This window comes from Caenorhabditis remanei, chromosome III (assembly GCF_010183535.1).
Source record: "Caenorhabditis remanei strain PX506 chromosome III, whole genome shotgun sequence".
Lineage (NCBI taxonomy): Eukaryota > Metazoa > Nematoda > Chromadorea > Rhabditida > Rhabditidae > Caenorhabditis > Caenorhabditis remanei.
This window is the reverse complement of record NC_071330.1, coordinates 9,478,851-9,496,442: the sequence shown is the minus strand read 5'-3', so window position 1 is coordinate 9,496,442 and position 17,592 is coordinate 9,478,851. Positions and strand designations below refer to the sequence as shown.

General features: G+C 37.8%; 1 protein-coding gene and 1 pseudogene across 2 annotated transcripts; both read left to right on the top strand.

The window, feature by feature from the left end:
- Positions 1–2,036: 2,036 nt before the first annotated feature.
- GCK72_010299 (uncharacterized protein) lies at positions 2,037–3,783 on the top strand (the record flags this gene model as incomplete). The annotated part of the gene is made up of 3 exons (XM_053727788.1): positions 2,037–2,362; positions 3,403–3,673; positions 3,724–3,783. The coding sequence occupies 3 exons, from the start codon at positions 2,037–2,039 to the stop codon at positions 3,781–3,783; spliced, it is 657 nt and encodes a 218-aa protein (XP_053587365.1).
- Positions 3,784–10,791: 7,008 nt separating this feature from the next.
- Positions 10,792–13,191, top strand: GCK72_010298 (annotated as a pseudogene). Its single transcript has 4 exons — positions 10,792–10,802; positions 11,455–11,734; positions 11,785–12,131; positions 12,981–13,191. Coding segments are annotated over exons 1-4 (849 nt in total).
- Positions 13,192–17,592: the final 4,401 nt, after the last annotated feature.

Genomic DNA, 17,592 nt, shown 5'->3' with positions numbered 1-17,592 from the left:
GCTGGATTTTCAATTTTCGAAGTCGGAATACTGTTTCTGAACAGAAACAAATCAGAAAATGAGAAAAACATAGTGTGAAATCTCTGATTTTATGAATTTCTCAAATTTTCGAAAATTCACAAAATCTGATTTTTGTTGATCGCCTCTCAAGAGACATTGTTTTTCCATTTTTATGACTTTCTGATGCTGTAAATGTCAGAAAATCTCAAAACTATCCTGATTTATCTAATCACTATGCGAGAGAGTAGGCGAATTAGAGATACGCAGATAGTGGGTGAAATTTTGAAAGCTGTGCGCGTTTCGCGTTTTTTGCGAGCTTGTTCCTCGTGCAGGGTACTGTGCGGCGCCCATGTGGCGGCTTGGTGGGCATCGAAGTGGCACCACGTTAAGCATAGTGGCGCGCGGAAGTCGTGAGATGTCGGCTGCTGCTTTTTGATATTATTTTGATATATTATATCCAAGACACGAACTTGAAATACTACTAATCTGATCTAAATTTTGCCACAGTCATCACTAAGGTGGCTTGCTCTCACGGCACGATCAGATACATGACCTGAGGACAAGCTAAGAGTAGAAGTTCTCGGAAAAGAACCACTTTTGTTCTTTCATGGATATATATCATACAGACACACATCAGTATTTCAAAATTAGCGCACATGAAAGCAATTCCATTTAGTTAAGAGATTGGAGAAAAAAGTGAAAAGTAGCCAACGAATGTTTGAACTCAGGCCACACAAATTGTCACAAAATGTCGTCTTCCACTTTTAAATCGCTTAATTAAATTACCGACTTTCAAAATATTTGAAATATTTGGCACCTAAGCAGCGTGGTATCGGCGTGCAAACGGCATGTAAACGGCACCTACATGGCAATTTCCTCCCAGGATAGGAAACTACCGAAACGGCAGTTAGCCGACGAAAACGGCAGTTAGCCAACGGAAACGGCAGTTAGCCGACGATTTCGGCGCGGCTGCCATATACATATGGCAGCCGAGCCGAAATCGACGGCTAATAGCCGTTTTCGTCGGCTAACTGCCTGGAAATTATTTACGTGAGTACTAATTTTTAGATCATTCACAGTTAAATGCGAGATTTTTTACGGAAAAAATTAATTAAGAGAAATTTCAATAGAAAAAACATTAAAAAAACGAAACTTTCGAAAAATAGGAAAAGAAACGAAAAAGCTCCGTGAATGAAAAAAAAATTATCATTATCTGAGAGAAGTCCGAGAGCTTCGGAAGGGCTGCTGCATGCGGCCGCGGCCAGCGTGTCCATATACGGTCCGCGCGCGGACGCCTGCTGCCCACTACCTCCTCTTTTCCCGAAGTCCACACTGCGTCCATATGGAGTCCGCAGCGGACCACATTTCCGCTGCGGACTCTATATGGACGGAAAATGAGACTGATTCCGCATGCGGGCCACACGCCAACTACCTGTGAATTTTCCGTAGCGAAAGCGGCTGCCAACTGCGCTAAAATGGCATCTTTCCAGTGGTAGTTCGAGGACTGATAAAGAAGGGATGTTTCGGATGGGAAGAGGAAAGGTGGAGAGATAGAGGAAATGCAATGGATAAGAACGGATAGATATTGGAAACTGGGAGTTCCGAGGGTGCTCTTTTTCATATTCTTTGTTTTTTCTGGGAGTATTCTTGACTCAAAAGGAGATCTTGTAAGAATCAATTTTCAGAACATCCGACTTCAAGACTGCCACCCTCAAACTCTACAAATCCAATCAATACAAGACGAAAACTGAGAAATCGGACAAGAATCTGAAGGGTGCTCTGGAAGAAGCTAAGCGGCATGAAGATGAATAAAAGGAGGAGAAGGAGAATGAAAATAAAGAGGACAAAATCGAGATTTTTTCAAAAATGGAAAAATACGAATACATACGAGATCTTGGAGAAGGTTGATTTGGAACTGTGGCAGCATACAAATGCAAAAAAAGTGGACTGTTTGTATCTATCAAGGTGAGTTTTGCATTTTCAAAGACGTGTTTATTACATGTTAACACTTTCAGATCTTGGACAGATCGAGGAGAATGGATGAGCAATTTATTGCGAACCGAAAAGTTCTTAACATGAAGAAGGTCTCCCATAAGAACCTGATCCAAATCTACAACTACTTCAAATCGCCGGATCGAGTCTATTTGGTAATGGAAATGATGTCTACAACGCTCGCATCTGTCATGGAGTCAACTGGAGAGATCGAAGAATACGACGCTTCAAGGATTATGAAGGAGATTGGAGATGGATTGGCGTACTGCCACCGGAAGAAACTCATTCATAGAGACTGCAAACCGGAGAACATCCTGATAAGCGAGAGGGACTTGAAGTTGGGGGACTTTGGGGTCTCGACCTTCGAGGAGTAAGTATTCAATCGTTTCCTTTCTGCTTCTAGATTTTGAGTCCGGGATTCTGAGTCCTCAGATGCTGGATTCTGAATTCTAGAATTCTAGATTCCGAATACTGGGTTTTGGATTTGGACTCCCGGATTCTGGATTCTAAATTCTAGGATTTTAGATTCTGAATACTGAATTCTGGATTCTGAATTCTCTGATTCTGGATTCTGGAGTCTCGGATTCTGAGTTATGAATTCCGTTTTCTGAATTCTAAATTCTGGATTCTGAATCACGAATTCTAGATTCTGAATCTCCGATTCTAGATTCTGACTCCGTATCCTGTATTCTAAATTCTCGAATTCTGAATTTTGAATCTCGGATTCTGAATTCTGAATCTTTTCTTTTCCATCAGCAAGAAACACCGAGGAGAACTGATTTGCAGCTGTTATAACTCGATATCTGAGAACATGTACACTGCTGTTTGGTGTCCGGACACCAGAGTTACAAGATTGACCATGATTGATACAAGATCGTCACAGAGAGACATAGAGACTGCAAACCGGAGAACATCCTGGGGGACGTGAAGTTGGGGGATTTCGGGGTGTCGACCTTCTATAAGTAAGTGTTCAAAACGTTTCTTTTCTGCTTCTAGATTCTGAGTCCCGGATTCTGAGTCCTCGGATTCTGGATTCTAAATCTCCGGATTCTAGATTCTGAATCCAGAAGAATGGATTCTGAATCCCGGATTCTGCATTCTGAATTATATGATTCTAGATTCTCGGATTCTGAGTTATGAATTCTGTATTTTAAATTCTCGAATTCTAGATTTTGAGTCACGGATTCTAGATTCTAAATCTCAGATTCTAGATTCTGAATCACGGGTTCTAGATTCTGATCCCAGATTCTAAATTCACGAATTCTGGATTCTGAAACCGGATCCTGTATTCGAAATTCTCGGATTCTGAATTCTGAATCTTGGATTCTAAATTCTGAATACCGGATACTGTATTCTGAATTCTTAATCCATTTTTCTGAAATCTGAACGATTGTCAATCTTTTTTTCTAGAGGTGGGACCGTATGTGGGACCTCCGCCTTCATGGCCCCCGAGATGTTTCTCGGCGAATCCCACAGCTTCGTAGTTGATTCTTGGGCGATGGGTTGCGTGCTCTACGAGATGTTAACAGCGAAGAGAGCGTTCAATGGACCGGTTGGAAGAGTGGAGAAAAAGGGAGATAGATGGAAAATTGACACGAAAATCTCGTTCAGTCCGGACATCAGCGAGGTTCTAGCTGGTTTACTCCAGTTCAAACCAAAATATAGATGGAATATGCAACAAGTAAGTTCAGAAGTTTTGAGTGAAAATACAATTAAAACATGTTCTTTCAGCTGCTCTCATCCAATTGGCTATTCGCGCAAGACGAGAAAAGAGAGCAAGAGATTACCTAATCGATCAAATCTCAGATGTGATTAGATCATCGTCCTTCTTCATTCGATGAATTAGATCTTCCCTTTCTTCTCTTCTCCACCCAATTTCCGTTGTCACAATGTCCCTGTTCATGTCTCTATTGTAATTAATTCCTCTGGCTCCCCCTCCTCTCTGTAAACTGAAACATTTTTAAATCGTGATATACCCCCTTCTGTTCAACATCCACCTATCCCAGTATACCATATCGACAAACGCTCTCTTTCGATTACTATTATCCTTTTGTCTCCAATCATAATTTTATTAGTTTTCTAATAATTAGTTTTTTGAGTTGTTCTCTTTTAAATATTGATTCTTCTCCCTTTGATAGTTGTTCCGAGAATCCTCCATCCAAAATAGACCTTGTTAATACCTGTACTCAACTGTAAATTATTGGCCCAAAAGCCGAAACGATCTTCAAGACACTTAAAACTACAGTAGGAATGAAATTTTTCGAGATAGTTCGAAAATCATCAATTAGATTCAAAGTTTACTTCTAGTTTCAGAAACATTCGATTTCTCTTTAAGCGGGGAAAAATATGGAAACCTAAAATAGGAACATTTTTCTCTTCCTCTCGCCTATTATTGACCGACCAAAAAGGGACGGTCGAAATGCAAACAAGCGGTTCTTTTCTTTTTAAGGAATACATTCAAAAGACGGCTCTTTTCTTATTATTTTTTCTTTTCAGTTCTCTTATTTCTTCAGTTCCGAACTTTCGAAATTACATTGAGAGCCTTTCACGAACAAATTCATTCTGAGGAAAACAGTGAGTCGATTCGAATGAACTACACATTACTCTCCCAAAAGTTCGGTTACTTTTACAAGAAGAAAACGAAACGAAAAGACAAATTGCATTTCGGAAGACAAGCTACTACCGCCCCACAACGAAAACGAACACAATGAGATTAGACTCACTGACTAACTTCTTCTTTTCTATTCGTTTCGATTCCTTCTAAAATTGTTATGGAACAACGGAAAATGAGGGTGAATAGTTTCACGTCTACATTCATAATTGATGTTTTCGGGGCTCTTCTCCTACAAAAAACGAAATATTTCGAGTTCTCTTCAAGAAACGAATGAATATTTTATGAAATTTCATTCGGATATGACCTATCGTAACCCTGATTCAAATTTCAACTTTCAGTAAGTTTGGTACTTGATCATATTTGCGAATAGGAACACCTGGTCAAATTTATTTCTGATTATTTTATTGGAATTGAAATGTTTTCCGTTTCTGATAAGACTACCTTCGAAAGGCATAAAGAGTTCTTTGTTCCTGACTAGAAACAGAATTTTATGAGAATGAATAAGAATATTCAGGCTTCTGGGTTGTAAGTCACATGAAACCTAAAGAAACATAATATTGTTAATGGAATATCTGAAAACCGAATGCGAATCGAATAAAAAGTGAAGGAAAAGCTGAGGAGAGGGAAGCGAAAGTAAGAGTGCAAATAAAGATTTTTATGTGATAGTAAAACGTATACACAACGATTCACACCCATTTACACATGTCAGTTTCCTTTTTTTCAATCTGAATATGTTAGAAAAACATTTCAAGAGTGGGCAACATTGTTTGGAAAAGAAAGAAGAAGAGACGGAAGAAAAACAAAAAAGCAATGGAAGAGCCGAGAGTAATCTTGGTTTGAAAAGAAAAGATTGTCACAACAGATACTCTTTTCCATCTCATCGTGAAACAAAACAATTGTTGCTCGAGAAAGAAAAAAGAAAGGAAAGAGACTTCGAATCTAAAATTAGGAATCACAAAAGAACACTTTTCTTTTATGGAAGGTGTTCTGAAAAATACGGCTAATATAGTGAAGAATTGAAAGTGAAAAAGAAGTGGGCACTGGCTAAACGACTCCTCAATAATGGGAAAAAGGAGAAAAGAAGAAGTGGACGAAAGAAAAGAGAAGGTTTTGCTCTCGGAGCAGCGTAAACTTTGCGGGCGGTCTGTCAAAAGAAGCCAAATTAGTGGTCGGAGGAGGAGAGAATGTATTCCGGTTACTGGAATGTACTCTATGTACTTTTATTCCAAGTTTTTGAATACTCGAAAAATCATAGATCAGTGGGTGAACTCGTAGAGTACGGTAGTTCTTAGAATGTTTCATGCTTTACTGGAGTCTAGCAATATTTACTAGGGAGACAGCTTCTTGTATCAATCCTGGTCAATCTTGTAACTCTGGTGTCCGGACACCAAACAGCAGTGTGACTCTTCAATGGATTCTTCAACCCATCGGGAGACAGCTTCAAATAGTTAGCATTTGTATTTAAAAAAACAGTCCAAAAATGCTAGGAATTTTATAAATATGTAGAATTAGTTTTTTTTCTTGAATAATAGCTGTACAGCATCTCCTATTCTTCACTTTTTCTTTTTTACGAATTCTGAAATGATGAGAAATCGGAGAGAGGAGGCGTAGAGAAGAGTGGAACGGAAACAGAAATAAACGAACACAATTTGTTGGAAAAATGATTGGATTGTGATACAATTTAATTTTCTCTTTCTTTGGATATCGAGAGACGAATTGAACCTTTTCTTTTCTAAATAACCATCACAGCCGGAACAGAAAAGTGATAAAATCATCGGATCGTTAATATTATTTGCCTTTTTTTCATCTTCTTTAGTTTGATGCCGACCTGAATGTAACGAGTGAGCCATGACTAATTTGTTCATTTGGAATGAGAAAGACAGATGCAATTTGGATGAAATCAAAGGGAGAGAGACAGACAGGCGAATGAATAGAAAACTTAAATATGATTGTTAGCGAATCATTATTTTAAAGATTTGAGATTCAGACAGGGGATTTGATTTAATTTTAAAACAGATGCTTGTTAGTCTTCCCTGAAAACTGTTACCCCTTTTTCCATTCGAGAAGTCATGGGTTCAGGAAGTTGGCGGAGTGTCGTCATGCGAGGAACAAATGCCGGTGGAATTCGGATAGTGTCAGCTGCTTAATAGTGATCTTCTACATTATAAACGGTTATTTTGAAAAAGTAGATGATTTGTTTCCAGATATAAACAAAAACATTCGAAAAAATAAGAAAGATGACTCTTTTATTTCACTGTATTGGAATCAAGGACGATGTACGAAGTAATGATTGTACTTTGTGGACAGAAATTCATAAGTAACTGGAGGAATTTGATGAGCAGATGGAATCCAGTAGGAGTTTTTCTAAAACAAAGTATAACAACATTCTTGATTCTGACTATTGTAATACAAACCTTTTTGAGATAAGCTAAAGAACAATATGGAACTGGAATTGCGATATTATCCAACTCCATATCAACAGTTTTTCTCGGTTTATCTCTCAATAGTCCAACAGCCATATCAACAGTTGATGCATGAGCAACAACAAGAACTTTCAATTGTTTTTCATAATGAGATACTTCCGATTGTTCAGCTATCGCATTCAGAATCATTTTGATTCTTTCATTGTAATCATCGTTTGTTTCTTGTCGTCCAACCACTGATTCCAATGAAAGAAATGGGCGGAACGTCTTGTCAACTGGGAAGACGTGACGCTGGAGTTGAGTAATGAATCGAGGAACTCCGTGTGGATAATGGAAGTTTTCAAAGAGACCAGGTTCAACACGAATCAACGATTTACTTCCGGACATTTCACGAACCCACGTGGCCGTTTGAATACAGCGAAGAGATGGAGAACAATAGATTACATCTGAATTATTTTGTTTAGAAACGGAAGATTCTAGACAGAAACCTGGAGTATTATCAGTCATAAGAAGACCTCTTCCAACCATTTGAGCAAGAACAACACCACTTCTGGTGAGACAAGTATCTCTTGTATAATCTTTCAATGGGCGTTGAATCGGAAGACGTGAGGGCATATTCAGATCGAATGGTTCATATTTTCCCTCTTTATTGCACTTCTCGATCCATCCTGGACAACAGTCATCAACTCTTTCTGAATGACGCATTACCATCATAACTGATGGAGACACGTACATTTCATTTTGATGTCTGAAAATGTATTTAATTTTAATAGTATGATTAAGACTAACAGATTTCGATGAGACGAATCGTGATGATCTCGATTAGATGGACAGTTATATGACCCGATGTCGGAATGATCCGAATGGTTTTCTGAAACGTAAAATTGAATATATATATATATATATATATATATAGATATTGGAGTTTACTTCCTTGTCCACATCCTCTCATTTTTCGAATCGTCGTCTTCTTCGATTGACTAGTAGAAAAGAATGATTCAGAAAGGAATGCACTCGTTAATCTGTAGTAAACCATCACGATGAACTGACTCGACACCCTACTTTCAATTTAATTATTTTTCACGTCCAGCAGAGAATTATTTTGATTTTTTCATGAACGTCCAATATCACAATTATCAAAGTCTCCTAGAATGATTTTAGGGGCCGATTACGCCATCAAACGTGGAATTTCACGATAATGAAAAACAAATTAAAAATTCACGCGTGAAAAGATTTTTGAATGGAAAGTAATAACCTTCCTCTCCTGACACACAGTTTTTTTCGGGAAAGTGATCAGTAACACATGTGAGTTTTCCTAAATTTTTCGGTTGGATATTTCTAGAGTTATTGTTTTCAAAAATGAACTGAAAACACCTATTTTTCGAATACACTCAGTTTATCAACCAGAATTTTTCTCATTCACAGATCGGCTGTACCGTGGGTAATTGACAGGGTTGGGAAATTCCGGGCCGGACCGGGCCGAGCCAGGCCGACAGAAAAAATTTTCTCAGCCCGGCCTGGCCCGATCGGCCCGATTGGCCTTGCTCCCATAGAAATTTGAAATTTTTTGAATTTTTTTTGCAAAAAAGTCGAATTTTTTAATGTTTTGGAATATCGATAAAACTGAAGTGTACGAGAATTTTGGAGCATTTTGATTATTTTTTAATGAAAATTACGAAAAAATATGTGAAAAAATTGCGGACATTTTTTGAATTCGGGCTGGCAAAAAATTTCTGTCAGCCCGGCCCGGGATTCCCCAACCCTGGTAATTGAGAACTCCTTACGAAAACTTCCGCCCTGCTGTGGTTTCTCACCCCATCTTGCCAACTTTCTTCTTATTAAGAAATGCGCCACCTCTCTTGTCCTTCCCCTATCCATTGTCTTCAATGATTCTTTCCGCACTTCTACTGTCCCACACTCATGGAAAAAAGCTGTAGTCACCTGTTCTGAATTCTGTTCTGAGTTCTGTTCCTGTTCTGAAGAAAGGTAATTTCAGTTTTCCTAATAACTACCGTCCAATTAGCCTTACTGATCCCTTCTCTAGAATCTTCGAGCGCATCATCTGTAACCGCATCAAATCTGATTTTGCCCATAAGCTTTCAGTTCATTAGCCAATTACAATATTATTCTGAAAACTCACAAATCTCTAGATGTAGTCTTCTTTGATTTACAGAAAGCTTTTGACAAAGATCCCCACAACCTTCTTCTCAACAAGCTTTCCTCTTTTGGCATTTCCGCTCCCATTGTAGCATGGTGTTCGGACTTTCTTACCTCTAGATCCTTTTCCGTTAAAGTCAATAGTTTCATGAATCCCTCTTCCTCTTCTATCTCCTCGGGGGTTCTCCAAGGATCCGTGTCGGGCCCTTTACTCTTTAGACTGTTCATTAATGATCTGTTACTCAGTTTGAATGATATTCCTCACCTGCATGTGGCTGCCTATGCTGATGATATTAAAATCTACTCTCACCTCCCTTCTAGTCTTCAAGCTTGCATTGATTTAGTCTCCAACTGGGCTGAATCCAATTTCCTTCCTCATGCCCATTCCAAAACTGGTTTGCTTCGCTTAGGCTCGCTCAACTCGCATCATCAGTTTCTTATTGCGGGTTCTCCCATTCCTGACTCCAACTCAGTTCGTGATCTTGGCCTGCTTGTTGAACCTGATCTCAAGTTCCGTGCTCACATTAACCCGTGGCTCTAGCCCAACTTCGTTCCTCCCAGATCTTAAAATCCTTCAAGTCTAACAACCCTGCTTTCTACTCATTCCTATTCAAAACGTATGTTCTTCCTATTCTTGAGTATTGTTCTGTTATCTTCTGCTTTTCCCCATACTTGCAAAATATCGGCCCGGCCCGGTAGAGAAAGTTGCCGGCCCGGAGTCAAAAAATGAGCACAATTTTTTCACAAAATTTTTCGAAATTTTTATCAAAAATAGTCAAAAATCCTATGTAAACTTGAGTTTTATCGATATGTAAAAACATAGTCGAAAATTCGACTTTTTTGCGAAAAAATCGAAAAAATTTTCAAAAAAATTCAAAATTTCAAATTTTTGTACTGTGACCCGGCCCGTTGCAAGTATGCTTTTCCCCTTCATCGCGTCTCTCTAGACTTCTGGAATCCACCCTCAGAGTATACTCTGGAAAATTTCTCCAGCGATGCAACATCTCTTTTTCTTCCTACTCGCATCGCTTGGAACTCCTCTCAATGCACTCCATTAGACACCGTATACTCAAAGAACAATTGCTTTTTCTTTACAAATTCATTGCTGCCATCTCACTTTTCCTTTCTTAATACCATTGTCAGACTGTCAGACTCTCCTAGAAGACCCATGGTTCTTATCTATCTCTCCCCAATCAGATAATTGTTTTCTCCTTTACTATTCCATATTGGAATGCTATTACCAACAATGTAAATTCTTTTCCCTCCCTTCCCAGTTTATTATTTTACTTTATAAGTTATAAATTATAACTCAATCACCCGGTTCTAATGTTTCATGATCCTTACTAGTTGTACATATGTACCAGTTTTTTCCTTTTCCCTGTTATTTTTCTTTGCTATTTCCCTTGATTTTTCCTTTTTTCTACTCAAAACTGCCTCGTGAGCAGCATGTTCAAGGATTCTATGATTATTTTATAGTCCCTTATTCTTGAAAAATAATAAATAAATAAATAAATAAAATCGGCTCACAATCCGCCAAGGAGTCTTTTTTCCTCGTAATTTGCGGATAGATATTGGAAACTGGGAGTTTTGTGGAGGATTGGAAAGATGTGTGGCTGGTGAGGCCTCCAATCCAACCGAGATTTATCCGATGTGATTATGAATGTAGTATCGCTAGAGTTGGTGGTATCAGTGCACCCATTTATTGAATGCTTTGGTCGAGGAGTACATCAGAATGGTGAAGGAATTAGTGGAATTGTGGCCAGAATATTAGAGTAGTGAATAATAGAAGTGGGGAATTGTGAGAAGTGTGATGGTACGGGTGAAGTTAAGGCGAAGTTATTAGAAGAAATCCTAAAATGTGTGAGAGGTGATGGGCGGAGTCTCGTAGGAAAAGTTCTAGAAACTGTGGGAGAAATAGCGAGTGGAAATGAGAGAGTGCTAGAGATATTGTAGCGGCGGCGGCAATTGAATCAATTGTTTTCCCTCGCTGCCGTCGAGCGCGTTTGCATCCTCTTCCACGAGCTTCTCGTCCACGGCCATCACGAATTATCCTTCCCTTGGTGATTTGTACTCGATGGGTTGAAGAATCCATTGAAGAGTGAGGAAATTGAGAGATTCCCGAGAAGAATCTCATTTAAGGATAGGTCGTGGATATATCCGAAGGAGGATATCCACGACAAGTTTCGAGAGTGCTCTTTTTCGTTATAATTCGTTTTTTCTGGGAGTATTCTCGGCTCAAACGGAGATATTCTAGGAATCAATTTTCAGAAGATCCTACTTCAAGACTGCCACCCTCAAACTCTACAAATCCAATCAATACAAGACGAAAACTGAGAAATCGGACAAGAATCTGAAAGGTGCTCTGCAAGAAGCTAAACGGCATGAGGATAAATATAAGGAGGAGCAGAAGAAAGAAAATGAAGTGGAGAAAGTCGAGAGTGATTCAAAAATAGAAAATTACGAATACATGAAAGATCTTGGAAAGGGTGGATTTGGAACTGTGGCAGCATACAAATGCAAAAAAAGTGGACTGTTTGTGGCTATCAAGGTGAGTTTTGCATCTTCAAAAGCGTGTTTATTACATGTTAACACTTTCAGATCCTGGATAGATCGAGGAGAATGGATGAGCAATTTATTGCGAACCGAGAAGCTCTTAACATGAAGAAGGTCTCCCATAAGAACTTGATCCAAATCTACGACTACTTCAAATCGCCGGATCGAGTCTATTTGGTAATGGAAATGATGTCCACAACGCTCGCAGCTGTCCTGGAATCATGTGGAAAGATGGAAGAATACGACGCTTCAAGGATTATGAAGGAGATTGGCGAAGGCTTGGCATATTGCCATCGGAAGAAAATGATCCATCGCGACTGCAAACCGGAGAACATCCGGATAAGCGAGGGGGACGTGAAGTTGGGGGACTTTGGGGTCTCGACCTTCGAGGAGTAAGTATTCAAACGTTTCTTTTCTGCTTCTAGATTTTGAGCCCGGGATTCTGAGTCCTCAGATGCTGGATTCTGAATTCTAGAACTCTAGATTCTGAATACTGGGTTCTGGATTCTGACTCCCGGATTCTGGATTCTAAATTCTAGGATTTTAGATTCTGAATACTGGGTTCTGGATTCTGAATTCCCTGATTCTGTATTCTCGGATTCTCAGTTATGAATTTTGTTTTCTGTATTCTAAATTCCTGATTCTGAACCACGAGTTCTAGATTCTGAATCTCGGATTCTAGATTCTGACTCCGTATCCTGTATTCTAAATTCTCGAATAGTGAATTTTGAATATCGGATTCTGAATTCTGAATCTTTTCTTTTCCATCAGCAAGAAACACAGAAGAACTGATTTGCAGCTGTTATAACCCGATATCTGAGAACACACTGCTGTTTGGTGTCCGGACACCAGAGTTACAAGATTGACCAGGATTGATACAAGATCGTCACAGGGAGACATAGAGACTGCAAACCGGAGAACATCCTGATAAGCGAGGGGGACGTGAAGTTGGGGGATTTTGGGGTGTCGACCTTCTATGAGTAAGTGTTCAAAACGTTTCTTTTCTGCTTCTAGATTCTGATCCCGGATTCTGTATTCTAAATTTTCGAATTCTGGATTGTGAATTACGGATTCTAGATTCTAAATCTCAGATTCTAGATTCTGAAACCGGATCCTGTATTCGAAATTCTCGGATTCTGAATTCTGAATCTTGGATTCTAAATTCTGAATACCGGGTACTGGATTCTGAATTCTTAATACATTTTTCTGAAATCTAAACGATTGTCAATCTTTTTTTCTAGAGGTGGGACCGTATGTGGGACCTCCGCCTTCATGGCCCTCGAGATGTTTCTCGGCGAATCAAACAGCTTCGCAGTTGATTCTTGGGCGATGGGTTGCGTGCTCTACGAGATGTTAACAGCGAAGAGAGCGTTCAATGGACCGGTTGGAAGAGTGGAGAAAAAGACAGATCGATGGAAAATCGACACGAAAATCTCATCAGCGAGGTTCTAGCTGGTTTACTCCAGTTTAAATCAAAATATAGATGGAATATGCAACAAGTAAGTTCAGAAGTTTTGAGTGACAATACAATTAAAACATGTTCTTTCAGCTGCTCTCATCCAATTGGCTATTCGCGCAAGACGAGAAAAGAGAGCAAGAGATTACCTAATCGATCAAATCTCAGATGTGATTAGATCATCGTCCTTCTTCATTCGATGAATTAGATCTTCCCTTTCTTCACTTCTCCACCCAATTTCCGTTGTCACAATGTCCCTGTTCATGTCTCTATTGTAATTAATTCCTTTGGCTCCCCCTCCTCTCTGTAAACTGAAACATTTTTAAATCGTGATATACCCCCTTCTGTTTAACATCCACCTATCCCAGTATACCATATCGACAAACGCTCTCTTTCGATTACTATTATCCTTTTGTCTCCAATAATAATTTTATTAGTTTTTTTGAGTTGTTCTCATTTAAATTTGAATTCTTCTCCCTTTGATAGTTGTTCCGAGAATCCTCCATCCAAAATAGTCCATTTTAATACCCCTACTCAACTGTAAATTATTGGCCCAAAAGCAATCAGAAATGAAGTTTTTCAATTTGTTTCTCGCGGGCAGTTTTTTGATCATAAAAATAAAATAAAAAGATGAAAAGAAAGATTAACAAGCATAGAAAAGCATAGAAAATGAGCATAGCATAAGCATTGAAAATGATGTAAATCAACGAGCTCTTTCGGCTGGTGGTTTGACGAAAGTGATTTTCAAATGTATTCGGTCTGTTTTTAACGTTTTTTTGTTCAAAATAAATATGTGGAACACGATTTTTTAAATCTTGAAGAAAGATAGTTGTCTTTTTTTTAATGATGTGTTCGTGAATGACGAACTTACATTTCTGAAACTCGTTACTCTCTTCGATAGTTTTCGGCATATGAAACAAGTTTTGAGCAAAAGTAATAAGTCTTCTCAAAATTTGGGCCCCCAACCAACTATCCTAAAGCGCGACTCTTCTTTAAACGCAATTTGGAACCGGAATAGAAGATGAAGTGCCAGGGTAGTAGTAAAGTACATTAGTACTACAATGAAACGGAGTCTCTCACCAATATTTCCCGAACGTTTAGTTTTAGACTCACTATTCTAAGGACATCAAACTCTAATGAATTGGTCTGATATAGAATTTAAAAATTATTGTTTTCAGAACAAAGTGTTTATTTCACTCAAAAGAAAAACTATACTGATCTTCATTGTAATTTTTGCATCTTTTTCTCAAATTTGTAATCCGTAATTCAGAAACACTTTTTAAAAATTTACCTTAATATTCCCCTACATTAAAAGTACATTTTTCTCTTGAAAAATTGAAAGGTTATCTTTTTTCGCCCAATCGTTATCATATCATTTCATATACTTAACCCATTTTCAGTCGCTTCATCATCAACTGATAATAGAGAAAAGTTGGAAAACGGTCTCGAATATTATATTTTGAATTTTTTCCGAGTTTTACCTAAATTGATTAACATCTCATGTCATGTGACCCATATTTAATATGATTCATCTGAAGTTTAGTTTAAATCTGCACTCGACCTGAGTACATTCGACACAAATACATAGAAAGATCATCATCGTTTTTAGTTTTGTTTGCTTTTTGTTCGTGTCCTTTTCTCTCCAATTTGTTTTATTAGGCAGAAAACTAGAAATACTTCACATCATTTTCATTTTGAGATTGAGTTGAATCAAAGAAATTAAAATGCTCAATCCGCGTCAGAGGTGCACCAGTGCCTTCTTGAACGGTGTTGATTTAGAATTGCCATGAAACAAAACTCTCAAAAACCATTCTCCTTTTTTTATCGTCCTTTTGGTTTCCTTTCCTATCCAGAAAACGTCATTGTCAATTTTTTTTTTCGGAATTTTCCCATCGGCAATTGGATTATGGAAATATGAATGTGGGTGGAAATGGACCGCTTTTTTCAAAGTATTTGTCTGTTTATTTTTTTTTAAATCGTCGTTTCGAGAATTTCTCAAAGATCATATGTTTGTTGTTCTATTTGTGAAGATATCATTTGAATAATTTAGAAACACGTGGTTCATTATTATAATACTAGACCGTTGTCATAAAACACTTGTAATTGGAAATTGATCCTGTAAACCTAATATTCCTGAACCCATTCATGTTTACTGTAAACAGAACGAATTTGTGCTTCTTCCCCCATTTTTAAAACTCTCAGTCTCGATATTTTCTCTTCTGTTAACATCTTCTCATCTCTCATCTCATTCTCCAAAAATTCAATTAGGTCCTCTTCTTTTTTTCGTTTTCTCTCCGTCTATTCCTCTTGGATATTTCTTCGAATATTCATGGCTTTCGAATATTAATTTTCAAGTATTTTCTACTGAATTTCATCGATTTAAAACTAAATAGAATCAGGAAAGAGTCCCCGTTAAAACACTCTTTTACTTCAAAAAATAAACGAAAATATCCGTTTTCCTAATTCGAATTTTTCGTTTTCTTTCCTCTCACCAGTCATTTAAAACGAGAGTGACATGTATCCATTTCATTTTTTAGTTTTACTTCCACTCTTATTCAAATGTTCGACATCAGAAAAATATAGCTCCCTGTGGATTTTAAGAAACAAATAGATGTGTTTCGAATCATTCATACTTGAATTGAAAGACTCGGACTTCTGAAAATCATTGTTCATCCATCTATAATTAGATTTTTTGTGCCTGAATCTTCTTTCGAAACTGATAGTCTTCAGGTGATCATAAGATTGATCTTCCTATCATTTTTCAAGTTCAGATTCTGTTTTTTAAAAGTTTAAAACTCACCAAACCGATGAGAGTTTAATACAGTAACCAGTTACAGTTACCAAACGTGTTTATTCTTCAGAAAAGTATGAGGGGAAACAAAAACTGAAAACTTCTAGAACTTCACTAGATATAATAGACGCCAATATGCCACCCATCCACTTCACTTCCGTTTCTTTTGTCCATTTTTGCATGATTTCCGTGTTCGTTCACTTTCTATATATTTGCCTTTTCCTTTCTCTTTTTCTCTTTCTCTGTTCCGTCGTTTTCCGTCCATTCACACTCACTTTTTGCTCAATTTTTCTCTTTTTCTTCCATATGGCTTTCCTTTAATGAAGAGAGAGAGCAGACACAGATGTCTGTGTATTTGGTTTGTCTCTCTTCTCTCTTCCTCAATTATTTTTTATTATCCTTTTTGTTGTTTCCAGGTTTTTGTTTAGCATTTAGTATTTAGTTTGAAGTAAGTTGCTCATATTTTAATCTGCAATTAACAATTTTACAATTTTCTTTAGTTTCCGTCAAACTAAAACATATCTGAAAGTGCTTTCTTCAAAACTGTCAAACTGGTAATTGCAGATTCTAGTTGAAAGATGAGAAAATAACAGATCCAGTTGTAGTTCTCGGATTTGGTTTCTCAGCATCGAACAAATAGGAACTTCCTAAAATAGACTTAAAACTTTGGCAAAGACTAATTATAGAGAATGTCTAAACCTAGTTGCCGAATCGCATAGGCTATGTATTCTGCAGAAATCCCAATATCAGTCTAGGCGCCATCATTCCTAAAAATGAGAATGGGGTTGGTCCTGTGGTACCTGACCGAGCTCCGTCTATTGCGCCAACGATAGCAGATTTGAAATAAACGACTAATGTGTCTTAACCATAATCTTTGAATTTTTATGTAAAGTATCCAAACCTCATTAGACTCACTTCAGAATCCGCCCACTTTCTTTCCGTAATTTCTGATGCTCTCTTCTCTATTTCCTGTGTTCTACTCAATGTTTTTTCTCTTTTTTTGATTAAGCATTCATTTTGGCGTCATTTCTACATTTTCCAGATGCTGATGATGTCACTAGTTTGAAAATTATGGAATTCTAGAAGACGTATTTTTGTATTCGTCTCTTTTGATACTTTAATTAATCTGAAAGTACAACTGCCAAGAGTTATACATGACTTCAAAGATTGAAAAACACGTCATATGTTGTCTGGATTCTCTGGAGAATTCAACCCGCATAATTTGACACTAACTAATAGAAATCATTAATGACTCCTTGTCTACTGAAAACTTTTTCTCATAAGCATAGAGCAGATTTACTTTTCTTCACTATATGAGATGTCAATACCCTTTGAAAATGTTTTGATTTACAATATCGCATTCATCTTCTACGAATAAATTCTGAGATGCTTGGTTTGGAAAAACTAGATTACATCATTCTATCCTAGTGAGAAGCGCTGAATGGACCACCAGACCGATTCAACCTGGAGATCCTTCAGATGTAGCATTCTCCATCTTAATTTTGAAGAATCTCGAGTAAAACTTCCTCTTGTTTTCCATCTCATCCTGCTCCAAACTTTCAGAAAAATCATGTTTATTCGACGTCACAGATTTCCGAATCATTCG